Below are 16,406 nucleotides of genomic sequence, written 5' to 3' on the forward strand. Positions count from 1 at the left end.
GGATTTCTTTGTTCATCTGCAGGTCTACCGTCTTCCATCCGACTGGACCTTGGAGTGTGAAGTGTGGGGCCAACTTGACTTTGCTTCGAATGGTGTGCCTGCTGCCTGGCGAGAGGCTTTCAAATGTGTCAGGTACAGGATTTCTCCCTGGCTCACTCGCTAAGCGCTGTGAGATGTGCACCACCTTAGCTTCTTTTGGAGGGTCGCACTTAATCTCGTCAGCACTTGGAGCCTTTCAGGGCCGAGGAGAAAGCCATTCTTGCAACTTGCTTTCGATCAAACAGGGCTTCACTCAGCTTGATAATGGACCCCTACTAACTCCTGAATGCTTCAGAAGTGAAGTTCACTCTTAGATGACACGGGCATCACCCCAGACCTGTTCCCAGTCTGTGCAGAGGAGCCTGCAGGCTGTATGTAGTAGGTGCACCCCAGAGTTGGGGCTCCCTCGCAGGTTCCCCCGCCCCAAGCACAGGGCACTCCTGGCGGCAGCCAGCATACACGAGCCTGTAACCAGACCAGGGTCAGAAGCTGAGGGAGAGCTGCAGCGGTGTTCTGGCCAGGATGGTGCTCCAGACAGGCAGCCTCCACCTGAGGACCCCCTGGGGGCTCTGTGCACCAGCAGAGTTGGGGTGACCAACAGGCGGCCTGGGGTGGAGGGTGGTGGGAACAGTGCAGGAAGTTTCTCATCCCCACTCCGGGACCTGCAGGCTCAGCCTGGCAAGAAGCTGTTCTCACAAGCCTGGCTCAGCTGCCTTGACTCTCCTCACAGGAGTCAAGAAGCACAGAGGCCATGCTGTCCAGGATAAGACGCAGGCTGGAATGACTGCACGAAGTAAAGCTGACCTTCTATTTCGGCGCTTCTCTCTGGTGAGTGTGCTGTGGGGCACCCAGCTCACACCCTGGAGGGGCTACCCTTCCTTCCCCACCCCCCACTCTTGAAAGGGGGACCAGGCCCACTTTGGGTGCAAGCGTGCAGGCACAGGGTCCCAGGGTCACCCGAATAAGGGCCCCCTTGAAGCATCTCACCAAGAGCAAATGTTTATTTTCCTGCTGTAAATACAGATGCTGTCCGGAGAACTCATCAATTAAAACGATCCCACTTGTCCTGATCCTGATGAGAAAAGCATGAGGAGGCAGCTGCCGCTGGGCAGACAGGCAGGAGTGGGGTCGCGGGGTGGTGGTGGGGGGCAGCAGCAGGACCGCAGAGCTCCACCCACCGCTGGGGGCAGCCTGCACTCAGGCCAGGAACTCCAGGGGCTTCTGACCAGGCAGAGTTCGGCCTGTACACACCACCTGGCTAGGTAGGGGCCGGGCAGCACTGGGAGGTGTTACCTCTGCACTGGAAGCCCAAGACCAGGCTCCATAAGCCCCAGACACCCTACTAACGATGCCCTCCTGGGTGTCCTTGCCTGCACAGGTGAGCTGGGCCGAGGTGAGGGACTCTGTCGTGTGGCCTGATGGTCACAGCTCACCTCCTCTGGCTTGTGCCCCACTGGAGCTGGCTCTGGGCAGGGCTTCGTGAGCTGCCCTCGTGCCACTCTGAGGCTGCTCTGCCCGAGCCAGGGGAGATGGTGTGGTACAGAGACGTGGCGGGGCCTCTCTGGGGCGCCCTCACCAGGCCAGCCACTGCACCTGTTGTGCCCAGCACTTTCTGACACAGACCTTCTCCCCCAGCTTCCCATTCCTCTGCCCTGGAGGATGTGTGACTCTGACTGAAGGGATATTAGTCTCTGTTCCTCTCAGTCAACAGTTCTCCACTTTAGCTTCTATCAGGATTACGGAAGGGTGGCCAACATGCAGTTTTCTGGGCTCCAGCCAGGAAGTCTGATGAGGTGAGCCCAGGGACCATGCTCTGAGAGCCACTGTTCTACACACAGTCAGGGTAGACTTGATAATCTGAACTTGTACTGTGAGCCCAGAGGTTAAGAACCTACAAGTGGGGAGGTCATAGAGCTACAGTGCCCAGGCCTGTATGCCCCACTGTTAAGGGAGCACAGGCTGATCTGGCTTGTCCTGCAAGGTTGCTGTTGGGTGACTATGAACATGATCTGTTTCCAGGAGACCTCTTGCTGACAAACGCAGACCTGTGTCCGAGGCAGTCACAGCCTGAAGAAGAAACCCAGCCCTGGGACTGTGGCCACTCTGGACCACACAGGCCACCAGGAAGGAATGGAGGTGGCAGCAGCTTTCCTCTTGTCTTCAGGTACGGCCTCAAAACAATTTCTAGTAGGCACACTTAGAAGTATTTGTAATGGAATGGAATGTGTAAGACGCAGCAGCCTGGAGCCCCACAGGACTTGAGTCTGGGCCCTGGCTCTGTGCCTTGTTTCCCCACCTGGTGAAATAAGGCGGGTAATCAAGTATTTATTACCTGGAGAGGCTGTGCACATTGAACAAGACACTACACAGAGCCCTCAATCAATAGTGTCACCTATAAAGTGGGAACAGGGTCTTTCTAAAGGTACACATGGTGGGAAATGGCCTCCCAGGCCCTGTGACAGCTGGGATTGGGTGACTGCTGCTGTCTCTGCTGACAAAGTTGTAGTCAAGGCACCCAGAGGGCCGCCGTCCAGGCCTGCAGCATCCAGTTCTCGTGGAGGGCCGTCAGCCGTTGACTGCTGTGGTGTGGGCAGGGGCTCCATCGCCCTCCTGGTGCAGCTCCGACCAGTTTAGAGAGAGGTGCTCACCTCTGTGTGTCTCACTCATCTCTTGGCTTAGTTGCTGGCTGGCTGGCTGGGCTCCCTCGTGGGTGGAATAACCGCTGCCTCTCTGCTTGGCTGGGTCTTCCTCTCCAGTCACTCTGTTCTACCGCTGCCGCGCTGTGTCTGCCTCCTGGCTGAGACCAGTTGCCACCGCTTCTAGAGTGAGGGTGGACACGGGCTCCCACTCCAATCAGATCCCAGTCTGAATCGTGCCGACCTCTCTCAGCACAAGCTTCCTCCACTAGGAAGCAGGTTCTGCGTGGTGCTGACGATGGGGATGCAGGTGGGCTTCCCTGAGAGCTGGGAGCCCCCCATGTTCCATGTGGCCCCTCAGTGTCTTAAGGTGCTTTGTGAGAAAGGGCTTCCCACCCCTCAGAGAGTTTATCTTCCACTTTGACCTTTTTTATTGCCTTGACCAGACTAAGAAGGTGTCTAAGCTTCCCTGAAGTCACTCCAGTTGTGTCTGAGGCCTCAGTCTCCATGACTGTTGCAAGTGGACTCCATGGGCTACCTCCGTGTGGTGCCCTCCCAGGTCACCTGCTCGGTGATGGCTGGGGGCTGTCTGTACACACTGGTTTCCTGTCCACTGTCCCATCTGGATGGCAGAGATTCGGGTTCACAGAAGAGGGTTTCCTGCCTCCAGCTGGGCTGAGCCCCTCTTCATTTAGGGCTTTGCCAGGCGTCCCTGCTTCCAGTGAGCTTGGCCTCCAGGCCTGGTAAGGCAGGCCTGCAGGCCAGGGGCAGTGCTGAAGAGGCTGACCAGGGACCCAGAGATTCCTGTGGGGAGAGGCTGTGTCTTGGGAGCTGGAGAGCCCAGGTGGATTTTCTGGAGGGCAAAGACTAGAGGCCCAAGCCTGAAGGCTAAGAACAAAAGTGGCTTCTAGATGGACTCTGGTTTTCACAGACCAGGCCACCTGTTTAATTGCCTCGGCTGTTTGGAAGATGGCAGGGTAGCTTGGGTGATGCGGGCAGAGTGTCTGTCGCCCCATGTGGATCCCGTCTGCTGGGAGTAGGTCTACTTCACACTGTGCTCCTGGGCCTTCCTGTGCTCTATCTGGCTTTGAATAACTCTCCAACCAGAGACAACTCTATCCAGAGGTAAAGACCAGGCTCTCAGGGTCTGAGCTGAGAGCAGTAGGTTACAAGAAGGTGAAGCTAAAATTCAGAAGGCATTGGCATCCAACGCAGTGCCTCCAAAGCCAGAGAGAGGCCAGGGCAACACAACCCCCCCAGAGGCCTCTTACCTTCTCTTCAGGGCTCATGTAAGTAATTCTCCCCAATAGAGTTTGTCTCTTCTTTGTATTTGTCTTCTAAGGCCCATGCCCAGGGAGCAGGGAGGCTGATGCTGTGGCTGGGCAGGTCAGGGAATTCCAAGCAGTGTTTCCAAGGTTGTCTAAAATCTCCCACAGAGAGTGCGCAAGGAGTGGTGTGATCCTCTGGCAAGGCTGACCAGAGGGGACACTAGGTGGGGGTTCCATGTGCCTAATATCAAGAGCACTGAAGCCAAGGGCCTTGGATGAAATGCTGGCTCTGCAAGTACATGCTGTGTGACCTCTGGTGAGTGACTTAACCGCTCTAAGCTTCCCCTTTGCCTTTGAGTTGAATTAACAGTGCTGCTCACCTTGTGGGATTGCTGTGAGGATACTGCAGATAGGAGGTTTAGCATCACTCCTGAAACTCAATGAACAGCCATAAATGGTAGTTTGAAGAAAACACACTGGCTTTCCTTTTTAGGCTCATAAATCTAAGGAGAGTTTAATCAAAGCCCCACACTAGCTGTTCCCCAAGTGCTGCCCCTCCGGAGAGGGGTCGTCCCCTAATATCAAACAGAGCAGAGGGAGTCGGGGGGAATCCATAAATACTGTGAGCAGGATGCCCAAGGACAGGAGGGCCAGAGGCGGTTTCCCGAGCCCAGGGCTACACTGTGGGTCTCATTTGCCTTCAGTGGGCTCTAGGATTGGCTCCTACTCTTAGGGGCTGGAGGAAGGCAGTGCAGGGGTGTGGTCAGCCTCCACATGCCCGTGACACCGGGCCTTGGCTGAGAGAAAGTGATCCCACAGCCCTTCACCAACATGTTTGCATTTATATTGTTTTCATTCCAGCATGACTTTTATGCTGGAGACACTGGATGCCACAAACAAGCTGTTTTATTTCCCCTCCTAAACCCCACTGTGATTTACTGGCCAGCTCTGGTGTAATCCCATTCTCTGCTCATGAAAGGGAGGGCAGCTGTTTACACGGCTCTGTGGGGCAAGGTCTGCCCCACAGATGTGGGGCCAGGCGGCAATGCACATGTGCTTGTCTTTGGCATTCTGCCCTCTTAAAAGCTTTCAACTGATTATTTTTTAAAACATTTTACTCCGTGAAAAATGTAAATAAGTTTGTAATAACAGATGCTCTTTTTATGGGCATGACTTTTATGCTTCAATTAAAAATTTCCCAATAGTCATATGAAGGAGCGTGAAATTATTACCTCCAATAAAGACTCCTCTATTGCTTCTCTCCTCGGAAGCACCTTTCATCAGAGTAGATCAAAGTGCATCCGAAACGCTAATTAACTGTGCCTTAGAACCGTCTGTGAGGAAGGGCAGTCCCTTAGCCTCACTAGCTGATAAGGCAGGCCAGGGACAGAGAGGGTGATTCACTTCCCAAAGGTCACACAGCCATGCCAAATAACAGAATTTCTGTGGGAGGATGGGTAAGTGGGAGAAGCAGGAAGCTGGCTAATTATGCTCAGATCCAAGAGCACGTTGTAAAAAAAAAAAAAAAAAAAAAAACTTGCAAGGGCTCTGGGACTGAGTAGGGTCAGTCCCTGGGGAAATTCACTGCTGGGTGCTTGCTGACTGCTTTATGGAGGGTGCGTGTCTGCCGGGTGCTCTTAGAACCAGCCAAAAGGGCTGTTAGATGCTCTAGCTCTGTCAGCTTTGCTTTCTTTTCAATGTGTATTTACATGGTATTGGCTTTTAAAATGATGGTCAAGTTTTGCTTCTGGCAGAAGAGAACAGAATGAAGACGTATGGCAACTAGAAAGACAGACAACAATCCAAAACACCAACGGCGTGCGTTCTGGACGTACCTGCACTTGGAGCTGATGGGGCCAGAGCACGGGGCAGGGTGGGCACGGGGACTCGAGGCTGGGGCGGCGTGCACGTTCCCCTGTCCTCTGTGCAGGGTCCCTCCTCCCACACACCAGCGTCGCTAGTAAGCCCCAGAAGAGAGCCCGCTTCTGCCCTTGTGCCCCCTCCCACTGCCCAGAACTGCAGGGCCCGAGGGGAGGTGTGGCAGCCATAGCTCAGCTCCAGGAGGGGGATGCTGCTTCTGTCCTTGCTGGAGAGGGACGGGGAGAGGCAGAGGCTCCGGGGAACAGTTTTCCCGTATCAGGCCCTCTGGTGTGACTACTGTGACCCTGGCACACGGTGCCTGTCTGCCTACAGGCAAGGCCTTCTGCGTATAGTGGCTAAGCTCCGCTCAAGCAGACATCCCAGGACCGCTCTGGCACGTGGGCTGTGGGCCCCTCAGTGATGGCACTGTTCAGGGAAGCAGCATTACAAGGTCTGCACAAGGGTACAACCAGCCAAGTCCACTCTCTGTCCTCCTCGTGGGTTTGGAAGGGGAATGTTTGAGAAGAGCAGCTTTCTATGTGCACAAAGAACGGTTCTGGCCCAGGAGGACAGTGTAGCTGGCCGCATCACGGGGCGTCAGTGTGCTGGACCCATGCTATACTGCACAGCCCGCCTTCCTCAGGTGTTGGGAGGCACTGATGGCAGAGACCCTGCAAGGCTCTCCATGTGCGCAGGATGCCCCAGGGACTGATACCTGCCGACACAGTGCCCTGGGCTGTAGCAGCTCTGAAGGCCACTTTCCACTTGCTACTGTGCCCTGTCCAGAGGGTGAGGCTTCTAGAGGCCTGAGGCTCAGACCCTGGGGAGGGAGGAGCCTGGAGATGTGACAGGCAGTGAGACACAGCCTCAGAGGCAGCCATCCCACCTTCTTCATGGCAGAGTTCTCAAAGCATGCTCTTTTCAGAGAGCACCTTAATGTCTGAGCGGTCCTGAGATGCTGCATGATGAAGGGGACGATCACGTTTCTTTTACAGGGTAGGGGGTTAGAGCCAAAGGCGGGGTTCGTCTGCCTGCTATCACTCGGCTGGTTAGCCAGGCCCAAGCCCGAGTGCAGTGCTGCTGACAGGCAGGGACCTTACGGGCTATGTGCTGACATCTGGGGTGTACCACCTGGGGTCGGGGGGTTGTGGTTGGGGGCTTGTGGCTGAGTCCTACCTGCCTCATTAGAGGTTCAACAACTCCACCCTTCCAGGGCTGCCGCTCTGGGTTGTGTGTCTGTCTCAGGGGCAGTTGTACTGTTCCCCACAACCTCTGTAAGTCTCCCTGGGGAGATTTCAGGGCTGGGAAGAGGGGTCAGCCCTGTTTCACGTACCTGCCCAGTCAGATCCACCTCATGCGCAGGGCAGTGAGACACAGGTAGAGAGGAGGGTGGAGAACACTCGGGAATCCCACAGGGAAGGGGCTTTGCCTAGAGAGTGCTGGACGCAGCCTCAGCTGAGCGTGTGCACGGAGCTCTCTGCCAGTGTGGCCCACACACCCCAGGGAGGGCGCCATATGCCCTTACCTGCCGCTACCGATGGATGGAAAGGCAATGGACTTCAGCTTCTTGTCATCCGCCAGCGCCAAGCAGTTCTTCACCGTCTTCTCCAGAAGTTCCTCACACTTGTCTGCACCCCAGATGGGACTGTTACAGTGGATCACAAACTTGGCGGGCAGGCCATGGCCTGCGCTGACAGCAGCTGCAGGGGATGAGCGAGGAGCAGTGAGTGGGGTTCCCACACAAAGCGCAAGGACCACTCTTCAGCACATCCCCCCAGACGCGTGGCCCCAGAGCCTCCTCCCTCTAAGGGGGACGTCCACCCCCACACCTGGGAAGCCGGCGTTAGGATGCATCACCATCAGGAACTTTAGCTAAGGTCACAGTAAACACTCTCCCTACCCTCCCAGAAGGCAGAGCGTTAACCATCTAACTTGACCAAATGTGTCAGAATGTTTGTAGCCTCCAATTAATTGCCTTCTGGGGTCTCCAACCGCCTTTCCCTCAAGTGGATTCATGTGCATTTAATTATGATGTATCTATAAATCTCTCAGACATGGTTCAGAATAAACCTATTGGGAAAGTAAATAGCATGTCTGCTGTTCTAGTCTTCTCCCTGACCGACCCATCCTGCTGGTTTTGACAGAATTAATTGGACTGTGTTTTTAGGATGGAACCGTTTCCCATCTTATTCTCTTCCTCTCCTAGGAGAAGCCTCTCTCCAGCTAAAGACAGTGGTCTGGGTATGCTCCCACCAGGAAATGTGACAGGTCAGCCCCTGGCTCCCAGAGCATGTACCAGGGTTCCCATCCCAAAAGCTGCAGCGCAAAGAAGGTGGTTCTAGAACCAAGGCGTCTGATGAATGCTGCCTGCCAGATTTCTGTACAGGAGCACACTCACGTCTCCATCCACCGTTCCACTAAGACACCCAAACCTTTTTGATCAAATGTTCCCTAAACCCAATTTGTGAAGAACACCCAAGTGCTATCCAGGGGTCTTGGTTGTTACTGGGTCTGCTATTTGACTAGCAGAATCCAGAGAAGAGGGATTTGTGAGAAGTGTCTCATGCAGTAGCAACAGTCTGAACCCAAAGTCACAGGTCTGACTTTGAGTCCTGGCTCTGCTGACTGGTTCAAGAACTGCGGGCTTGACTGACACCGTGGGACTTAATTCACAGGTCTGCCCACATGAGAAGTAACTGCTAAACCATGCTTGGAAAAGATAAAACCTCTGTTAGCAGTGATTATCTATTTCCTTCATACTTAAAAATATTTTAAAACATTTTCTAAAATAGATCTCAGAATAAAGATCAAAATGTGTTCGCATTTTTGGAAACAAGCAAACGTACCTTTAGTTGTGCTAAGTCTAATGGGTTGGCACCAGCTGTGGCTCCTCTGTCACCAGCTACGATGGTATGTAGCAGCATCAGGGCCCCCCTCTCATCACACCTCCTGCTGAGGGCCACCAAATGGGCTTGAACTGAAGTACCAATGGGAAGGACGCCGGGCTAGCACAGAGAGGCGCCAGGAGGGGACTGAGGAAAGGCCAGGAGCCCCTGGCTGGGTGCTTTATGCTGTGCGTGTCCTCCCTGTTCAGTGTGGGCAGTTCCAAGGGCAACTTCCTGCAAGAGCTTGGTAACTGTGCCCCAACAAACTCTCTTCAGTGCCTTGCCCTTTGCAGGCAAAACTGAAATGAACTGGCAGAGCAGAGGTCAAATGCAATGCCACCCTCTTATTACCGCTCATGTGCAGGCACTGAGGAAGGAGGCGTAAGGCCTGGGGGACCCTCAGAGAAGGCTGTGTGGGTGTGACCTAGGAACCACTGATGCCCATACTTAATTAAGATTCATTTTAAAAATCATAAATAGGATGTGGAATGGGCACTGGGGAACCATCTAGTAAGAAGAGGAAACGAGCCCAGAGAGAAAGGAAGGGAATGGTCTGTTCTCACACAGCTGGTGGGTGAGTCAGCCTTGCCCCCTGTCCTGACTCTCAGGTGCTCAGGAAACCCTGTGTCCACCTAAAATCCCCCAGTCCAGGCTGGCAGCAGGGAGCAGTGCCCTGCCTTGAGTTCTCAGCAGTAATTCTCCTCATCTCACACTTCATTTTCTTACCCCTCTTATCAGGAAAGGTATAATTGGCAAATGAGAGATGTGTATTTATATTACTCCCATTAAAAACACAGATGGCTGAATGGAAATGATTCATTTGCATCTCTCATCAGCAATTTTGCAGATGGCTCAGTATCACTATAATTCTCAGCTCTCAGATTTGCCAAGTTTGGCTTCTGTAACTGCTTAAAATTTGAGGACTAGACATCAAACATTTAGAAGCTATTTTAAGTAATAAGGAAAAAACTTTAGAAAGGCAATTTTCACAACCCTTAACTCTCCTGACAATTAGTGTGTGATAAAAAGTCTACCAGGCTTTCTTCTGCCTCCATCTCGGAGACACCCATACACCTCTGAATTCTAATCTGTCCTGTAAAATGGTTTCCATGATACAGCATGTACCACTCCCAGATAAGCAGGGTGCTGCCCCTCCTCACCTCCAGCTACTTCCAAGGGCCCGTTCTTTTTCCGGAGTTCCAGGACAGCTTCCACAAACTCCTTGCCACCCTTCTTCTCTAGCGTGTTTCCTAGACAAGAACAGGGCGAGGTCAGATCGCCATCCCCGGGTCCCAGGGCACACACAGACACTTAGCATGTCAGATGATTACATACTAAAAATGATCTGACCAGCTAAATTCCCAGGCAGCTGCAAGATAGGAACAAAGCTGTGGCTGAGTCAGAAAAGTGAAACTGAGAAGAGATGCACTATCAGCCAGTCACCACTCTGCACGGCTGGTCACTGGGCCACCTCTGCTGCCCCTTTATGTGGGGGTGACGGGGTGACCCTGGATGTGCCAGAGATGTGAAGGCGACGCCTGTTCTCTGCAAGCACGCCTGTCTCGCATGCTTTCCACCAGCGTGAGAAACCAGATGGTGCTGGCTTCCAAGGCTGATGCCTCCCCCTGGATTTTCTTCCCTGTCTCTGGGGAGAACCCCCAAATAAGGAGGTTTTAGAGGAAGCATAGCAGGCCCCCATCAGGCAGCTAGCTCTCCTCTTGGCAGCAGGCCCAGAAGAAAGCATTCAGATTTGGCCACCTTTGGGCTAGCCCTACTACCACGCTTAGTTTCTATTTTGCAGCTTTGGTGTCATGTGTGAATTAAAAAAAAAAAAAAAAAAAAAAAGGCCTCAGACAGTATTTCCTTAATCACACTAATGACTCAGAATTGTTTTAGGTAAAGGAGGGCAACATCAGAAACAGAGCTTAAAGATGAACTTAAAGCTTGGAAAGAAGGATGTCTGTTCAGGACCAGATTTTAAAAATCAAATGGGATTTGGGGAGCACTTCTTCTTAAATTAGGGTACTTACTAAGTAATCAATTCCTCCTATGAAAGCCAAGTTCCCAAATATGATTATCGACACCTGTAATAAGGTCTGTGGGTTAAATGTCTCACTAGGGAGAAGCACTCAGAATCATCCTTTTAAGTTTGGCCAGCATGGGGCCTCGGTCTTCCCTAAGCTCTGCTTCCTCAGCTGTGCACATTTTAAAGTACATTCCTCACAAGAGGATAAAATACTCCCCTTAAGATTCACCGTTTGTCATGGAAAATTCCAGGTGCCCCCGGCATATTCTGTTATGGGTCAGTCAGGGTGCACTGGGATGCACCAGCCCAGATTCTCTTTGGATTCACCCTGGAATGACTAGGTCTGATTATCTTAGAGAAACCTGCCTCATTAGCATGTTATTGTGGAGGGGTGAAGTAACCCCAGGAAGTGTCTAGAAGGAAAAGCAGATGGCCTGGGCACTGTCACAAATAAGTCAGCACAAGGGCTACTGGCAAGCACCGCCTATAAGCCGCCCACTCTACGAAGTCTGGGGGCCTGAATGGTTGTGAGCAGCAGGCCATCATCCATGAGGAGCTCTCAGCTAGGGGAAGGCCTGGCTTTCAGACAGATTAATGTGGGATCCCTGAGGTGGGATCCAGTGCCCCTCCTCGTTAGCCCGCACTGCCCACAAGCCTTCACCTGTGCCGGAAAGCAGTGAAGTGGGCTTTAAATGGCAGAGGCGTGCAGAGGTGAAACACGTCTGCCCGCTTCAGAGACTTTCACTGACAGCGGCAACGGCCTCTGGTGTTTGTGACAAAGTTCAGCATCCAGGACAGTGCCCAGTGGGCTTAGGGGAGCAGGCCTGGGCCTCATGGCTCAGCTTCAACCACCGGGAAGTGCAGAGTTTGAGGCTACAACCCAGGTGAGTGAGGCCCAGTTACAGGATCACCCGAAACATCCATGCAACTGAGAGAAATGAATCTGAAGTCTAAAGTCGCTGGATCCCAAACACTGCTGACCAACTACACCTGGTCTGGCCTTCCCTCCTCATCCATCCTCCAGCTTGAGGGATGGATACGAACATGCTCTAGGCAGGACTATTTCAGGACGCATTCTCTAGTCTTCCTACTCTTTACGAGGAATGGGAAATTTGGAAGGTAATATCAGTGCTGTATTGATACTACTGACACCTTTCTGAAATAGAAAATTTAAGAAAATGGGCTGATTTATAATTAAAGGTGTTTTATCTTAGGAAGAGTGTTTACTTTAAAATTTTTACTTATAATTAAATCTTGCTTTAATTAGAAGTGAAATTTGCACGTTAAATTACACTTAATGCATTTCCCAAACTTAAAAATTGAATCCTAGATTGCAGGCAATCAACCCGGTCAGGACTTGACTCCTACACACACATATGTATGCACATGTTCATGTAGACACACGTGTACTTTTTAACAAGAAACAGGCCCATTTCAACTGTATTGTCAACACTCTTAATGTAAGACTCTTGCTTTTTAGGCTTAACTTCAGGGTTAATCATAAAGCAATTGGCTTATTTGCCCCCAAGCATAAACATGTGTTACTCCCATGAGAACAAGAACATTATTTCATGCTTAGAAAGCAGGCATAAGTATCAGTGTTCAAAACAGCCTAAGCAAAAATTTAGGCTTGGACAAATGTCAGGCTCAGCCTGTGGTCTATTTCACTGTTAGAAAGAACTTTTTGATGGGTAAAAGTTAATCACTGGGGCTAAGCATTCCTGCACTCGCATTCCTTCTTCCAGCAGTCTCGGGACTCGGGAATTCACACCAAATATGAGAAGTGGAGTGATTACATCCTTGCTTCCTCTTTTCCCCTCTCACACATCAAAGTGGGAGCTGGAACCAATTGAGACCATGTGTGAATCTGGTTGACCATTATTTTGGTATTGTAAGAGATCTGGGTTCAGTTCTAGTTTGGACTGGTTCAGAGAAAAAGCACAGAGGTGGGCTTTGGAAGCCCTGAGTTCTAGTCCTGGTACAGTCTTGCTCCTTGGCCAGTCAGGTTGTCTGGACCTGTTTTGATAGTGTCTGGGAGTGACGTGCCAGGTAGCCTTGGCAGAGCTCTCAGACCCAGGTTAATTACATGTCACTGAGGCTACTCTTCCCTGCCCTGTGCACATGAGTGAGTTAAGGGCATGTGTGTCAGAGAGAAAAGCACTAGCCCTGTCATTATTCAAGGAGACCAGTTCCATTCATGGTTTATGAAGGACTGAGCTCTTGTGGGGTGGGGACAGTTGGCTCTGCCTGTTACCCCTGCTGGCCCCTGTTGGCCTCAAAACCTCCAGCTCCACCTCCTGGTGTGGCTAATCCTGAGGAAAGACTTCCCAAGCAGCAGCAGGCTGGCCCTTCCTTTCTCTCCCCTGGGCAAGATTTTTTTGCCCAGCAAGTTTCATAATTTCCATTTCACCCAAAGTCTGGGACGGCAGGATGAACCCAGGCTTTAGCCAATCCTGGCTGAAAAGATAAGCCCTTAGCTGTTTGTTTATTTATTTTCCTCCAAATCAGTACTTCCCTCCCATCAAGTTTTCACTTGGTTAAGAAAGGAAGTATCTTTCGCTTAAGCTGCCTGACTTAGGAGCTCTTAAACTCCTCCAAAATCTTGAGAAAGGGGAGTTTATTTTAATTGCCTACAGCCTGATTTCATTTCGGCCTAGCAGGTTTGGCAAATCCCGACTTTCCATCCAGTTTGTCTTTCCATCCTCATCCAAAATCCAAAATGCCCAGGAGAGCAATCAGCCCAAATCCCAGTGGCTGGGGCTGACTGTGAACAGCGGGCTTTGTGACTGACACTGAGCAGAGTTGGACAGCTACAGATTGCTAAACTGCTGTGCTGCTAGTGTCTGGGACACTCATGCAGATCCCTACAGCCTCATCCTTCAAGATGACTTCACTTCTGTCCTTAATAGAAACGTAGCCAATTCTCTTTGGAAGCTGGTGTTGGAGTCTACACTCAGAAATGCTGCTCTCAGGATCAGCACGCTTACGTAAGAGTCATACGTGCACCTGAGAGCAAGACGACAACAGCGAGCCCCTCTCACGAGCCAGACGTGAGGCGTGGTGCTTCGCTTACGTGACTTAACGTGATTCAACACAGTTCTCATTGTTCACACTATTATGGACAGGGAAACCGAGGCACTGAGGAGGAGTCAGGTGACTTGCCGAGGCCCCAAATCTGGGAGATGGTAAGGTTAGGATTCAGGATCCTACCTCCTACCTAGCTCCAAACCTGCGCTGTTTTGCCATCACTCCCCGATGCCTTCACACCCACATTACAGAAGCCCCTCAACACATTGGTACAGCAGGGCACTGTCTATGCCAGTCTGCTCACTCTGCCTTGCCCCACCCACAGCTACTTAGGGCCAGATGCCAGCTACTTAGTGCCAGATGCCACCATGTGGGTCAGCTGCTGGGGAGAGGAAGGGGCTCTCTGGGTCCAGGAGAGTGTTTCTCAAGAGTGTCTAGAAACACAAGATCAGAATGAGGGGACCTTCGTGCACTTAAGGTCTGAGAACACGAGAGTGGGAGAGGGTTGTCAAGTTCCCCCAGCGTGCACTTAAAGTTGAAGGCCACTGTCAGGAACGAGTGTGCTTCTGACACAGACCTGTGAACAGGCGTTGCTGCATGTCTGGTCCACAGAAGGACACAGAAGCGGTCATGGATGCCACGCAGCGCATTGGGCTGCATCCCCCTGGCAGCTTAAAGCTGTGCCTTAGGAAGCAAGTGAGGACATGATGTTGCTGAACCAGTTTCCAAACCAGAAGTGGGCCCAGCTGGGAGCGGCATGATGTAGCCTGGCTGACAGTTAGCTGTACTTCTCGCATTCATGACCCGGGGACGGGAGACCCGGGGAAGGTCAGGACAGCTGGAAGTGTGAAATGAATGCAGCCCTGCATAGCTGTCAAAGGATCAAGCTGTCTGCGGCGGCCGACTGACCATGCACACACACACTCGGCAGCACCCGGCTAGGCATTACCTACTTCACCACCGGTGTAGAAGTCAGTGTTTGTCGGGTGAACGACAGCATCACTGTCGATCGAGGCAATGTCAGCCTGTACAACTTGCAACTATAACAGGTAAACAAATGTATATCAACTGTGTTGGACCGAGACCCACGCACAGGCACATTTACTAAGGCCCCAGTGGCAGGGCTGGCCTACCTGGTCGATTCCAACATACGAGCCAAAGGGCAGTCAGTCCACGAGGTGTGCGCACGTGTGGGTGGGGGTGAGCGGAGGAGGGGAGGGATATCAAATGTGACATGTTTAAATTAAACATTTGAATGACAGGTCCAAAAAAAGAGAAACACACACGAGATCATTTCCAAAGGTTAAAAGAAAGAACAACGAATGCCCCGTTTCACTTCGCAAAAGCCTGTAAGACTGGCACCCCACTGAGAAGGCTACTAAAACATGGCATCTGGTTTTTTTTAAATGTGGACTATCAGGCCGACCAAAACAACAAGTTTCTCCATTTTCTCGGCAGCAGTCACCGTTTAGGGTTTGATTTTTATTCCTGTGAAGTTCATCATTTTGTCTACCTTCAAGGGACATTTCTTGAAAACGGAGAAAACAGTATAGGTGTGCACAGAGGAATTTTTATTCTTTATTCTTCCCCTTAGATGTGTAAAAATATTTTTCTAGGCCTACCTCTTATTCTAATCTTGTTTTTATGTATATTGTGAATAGATGAATCCTCACCTTTTCTAGCTTGTGGGCACTTTTTTTTCCCCCTAAAAAAAGAAAGTATCTGTTTAAGGCAGTTGGAAAACAAGTTCAAGCAGGGCATTTTTGAGTCCCAGTTTTCACGTCTTCAGCCCATTACTGCACCCAGTTTGTGTGGGTCGGGCCTGGGCTCTGGCATGGGCGTCTCTCCCGGTAAAGAAATCTGCCATCTTACAAAGGTGGCCAAAAATGAGCGCTAAAGGCACACAAAACATACCTAAGTCAGTATCAGATATACGGCTGCCTTGGTGGGCGCCTGCTGCCCCCGCAAGGCTCACAGCTAAGGAGATAGAAGCCTTCATTGTGCCCTGAGCCGACGGCTCCTCTCTGCAAAGGTGAGACCACAGAGTGGGACTCCTGAGGGCTACCTCTCAGCTTGTCCTGAACCGTCCACCCTCCTGGACAGGGACTCCACAGCTCTGGCATAGTTTTCCTCTGGAGGAACTCACTCAGAAAGAGAATGAGTGCCTTCTCTCTAATATCATCTCAAGCCAAATAATTCATGAAGGTGGCACCCAGTCATATACTGTTTTCAGTTGTAGGAAAAGTTGAAGTGGCAGTACGTGGTAAATTTGGGGGAATCCAATTTGCTGGTGGATGAAAGATACCTAATAATATCCTGATGTGCAGCTTAACCGTCTCCCTTCTCAAGTGTTTTCATGCTTTAACTGTCATTTCTAATTAAGGCTTAAATGGAGAAACTCATTTTGTAGTGACCTGAGATGTTTCAATTCTTAAAAAAAAAAACAAAACAAAAACCACAGTTTTAAAAAATCCCCCCCAAAGTAACCAGCAGTCAGTGTGATCATTATGGAAGAGAATTTAGATGGCAATATATTTATAATCAAGGGGAAAGCAGCCAATAGGGCTTAACAAAACATAATCACATCATTCCCAGTTGGAAGGGCTTAGAGTAAGTAGACATTGTCTACTCTCAAATATTAATCTCGGTTTTGGGAATTTAGTTT

The 16,406-nt window shown here is 51.1% G+C and overlaps 2 protein-coding genes across 23 annotated transcripts in view; one reads left to right on the plus strand and one right to left on the minus strand.

Annotated features, from left to right (window-relative positions):
• LOC133251295 (uncharacterized) overlaps positions 1-16,406 on the plus strand; it is a 293,640-nt gene that overhangs the window by 266,104 nt on the left and 11,130 nt on the right. For 11 of the 16 annotated variants that reach the window (XR_009737567.1, XR_009737566.1, XR_009737568.1 and 8 more), the window contains 2 exons: positions 23-867; positions 2,059-16,199. Coding sequence is in view for 1 of the 16 variants with exons in the window: in XM_061423559.1 (XP_061279543.1) it covers positions 23-132; positions 770-939 (280 nt within the window). In the remaining 15 variants the exon portion in view is untranslated. Of the gene's footprint in view, positions 1-22; positions 1,832-2,058; positions 16,200-16,406 lie in introns of those variants that run through there. The other 5 variants (XR_009737575.1, XR_009737577.1, XR_009737576.1 and 2 more) reach the window with 5 other exon arrangements.
• The window catches only part of LOC133251293 (core histone macro-H2A.1), an 81,807-nt gene that overhangs the window by 1,735 nt on the left and 63,666 nt on the right, over positions 1-16,406 (minus strand). For 4 of the 7 annotated variants that reach the window (XM_061423555.1, XM_061423553.1, XM_061423554.1 and 1 more), the window contains exons 7-8: positions 9,849-9,938; positions 7,329-7,503 (exon numbers count right to left, since the gene is read on the minus strand). In XM_061423555.1, the coding sequence (XP_061279539.1) occupies positions 7,329-7,503; positions 9,849-9,938 (265 nt within the window). Of the gene's footprint in view, positions 1-4,183; positions 4,374-7,328; positions 7,504-9,848; positions 9,939-14,690; positions 14,782-16,406 lie in introns of those variants that run through there. The other 3 variants (XM_061423557.1, XM_061423556.1, XM_061423558.1) reach the window with 2 other exon arrangements.

Source organism: Bos javanicus, chromosome 7 (genome assembly GCF_032452875.1).
Source record: "Bos javanicus breed banteng chromosome 7, ARS-OSU_banteng_1.0, whole genome shotgun sequence".
NCBI classification, from domain to species: domain Eukaryota; kingdom Metazoa; phylum Chordata; class Mammalia; order Artiodactyla; family Bovidae; genus Bos; species Bos javanicus.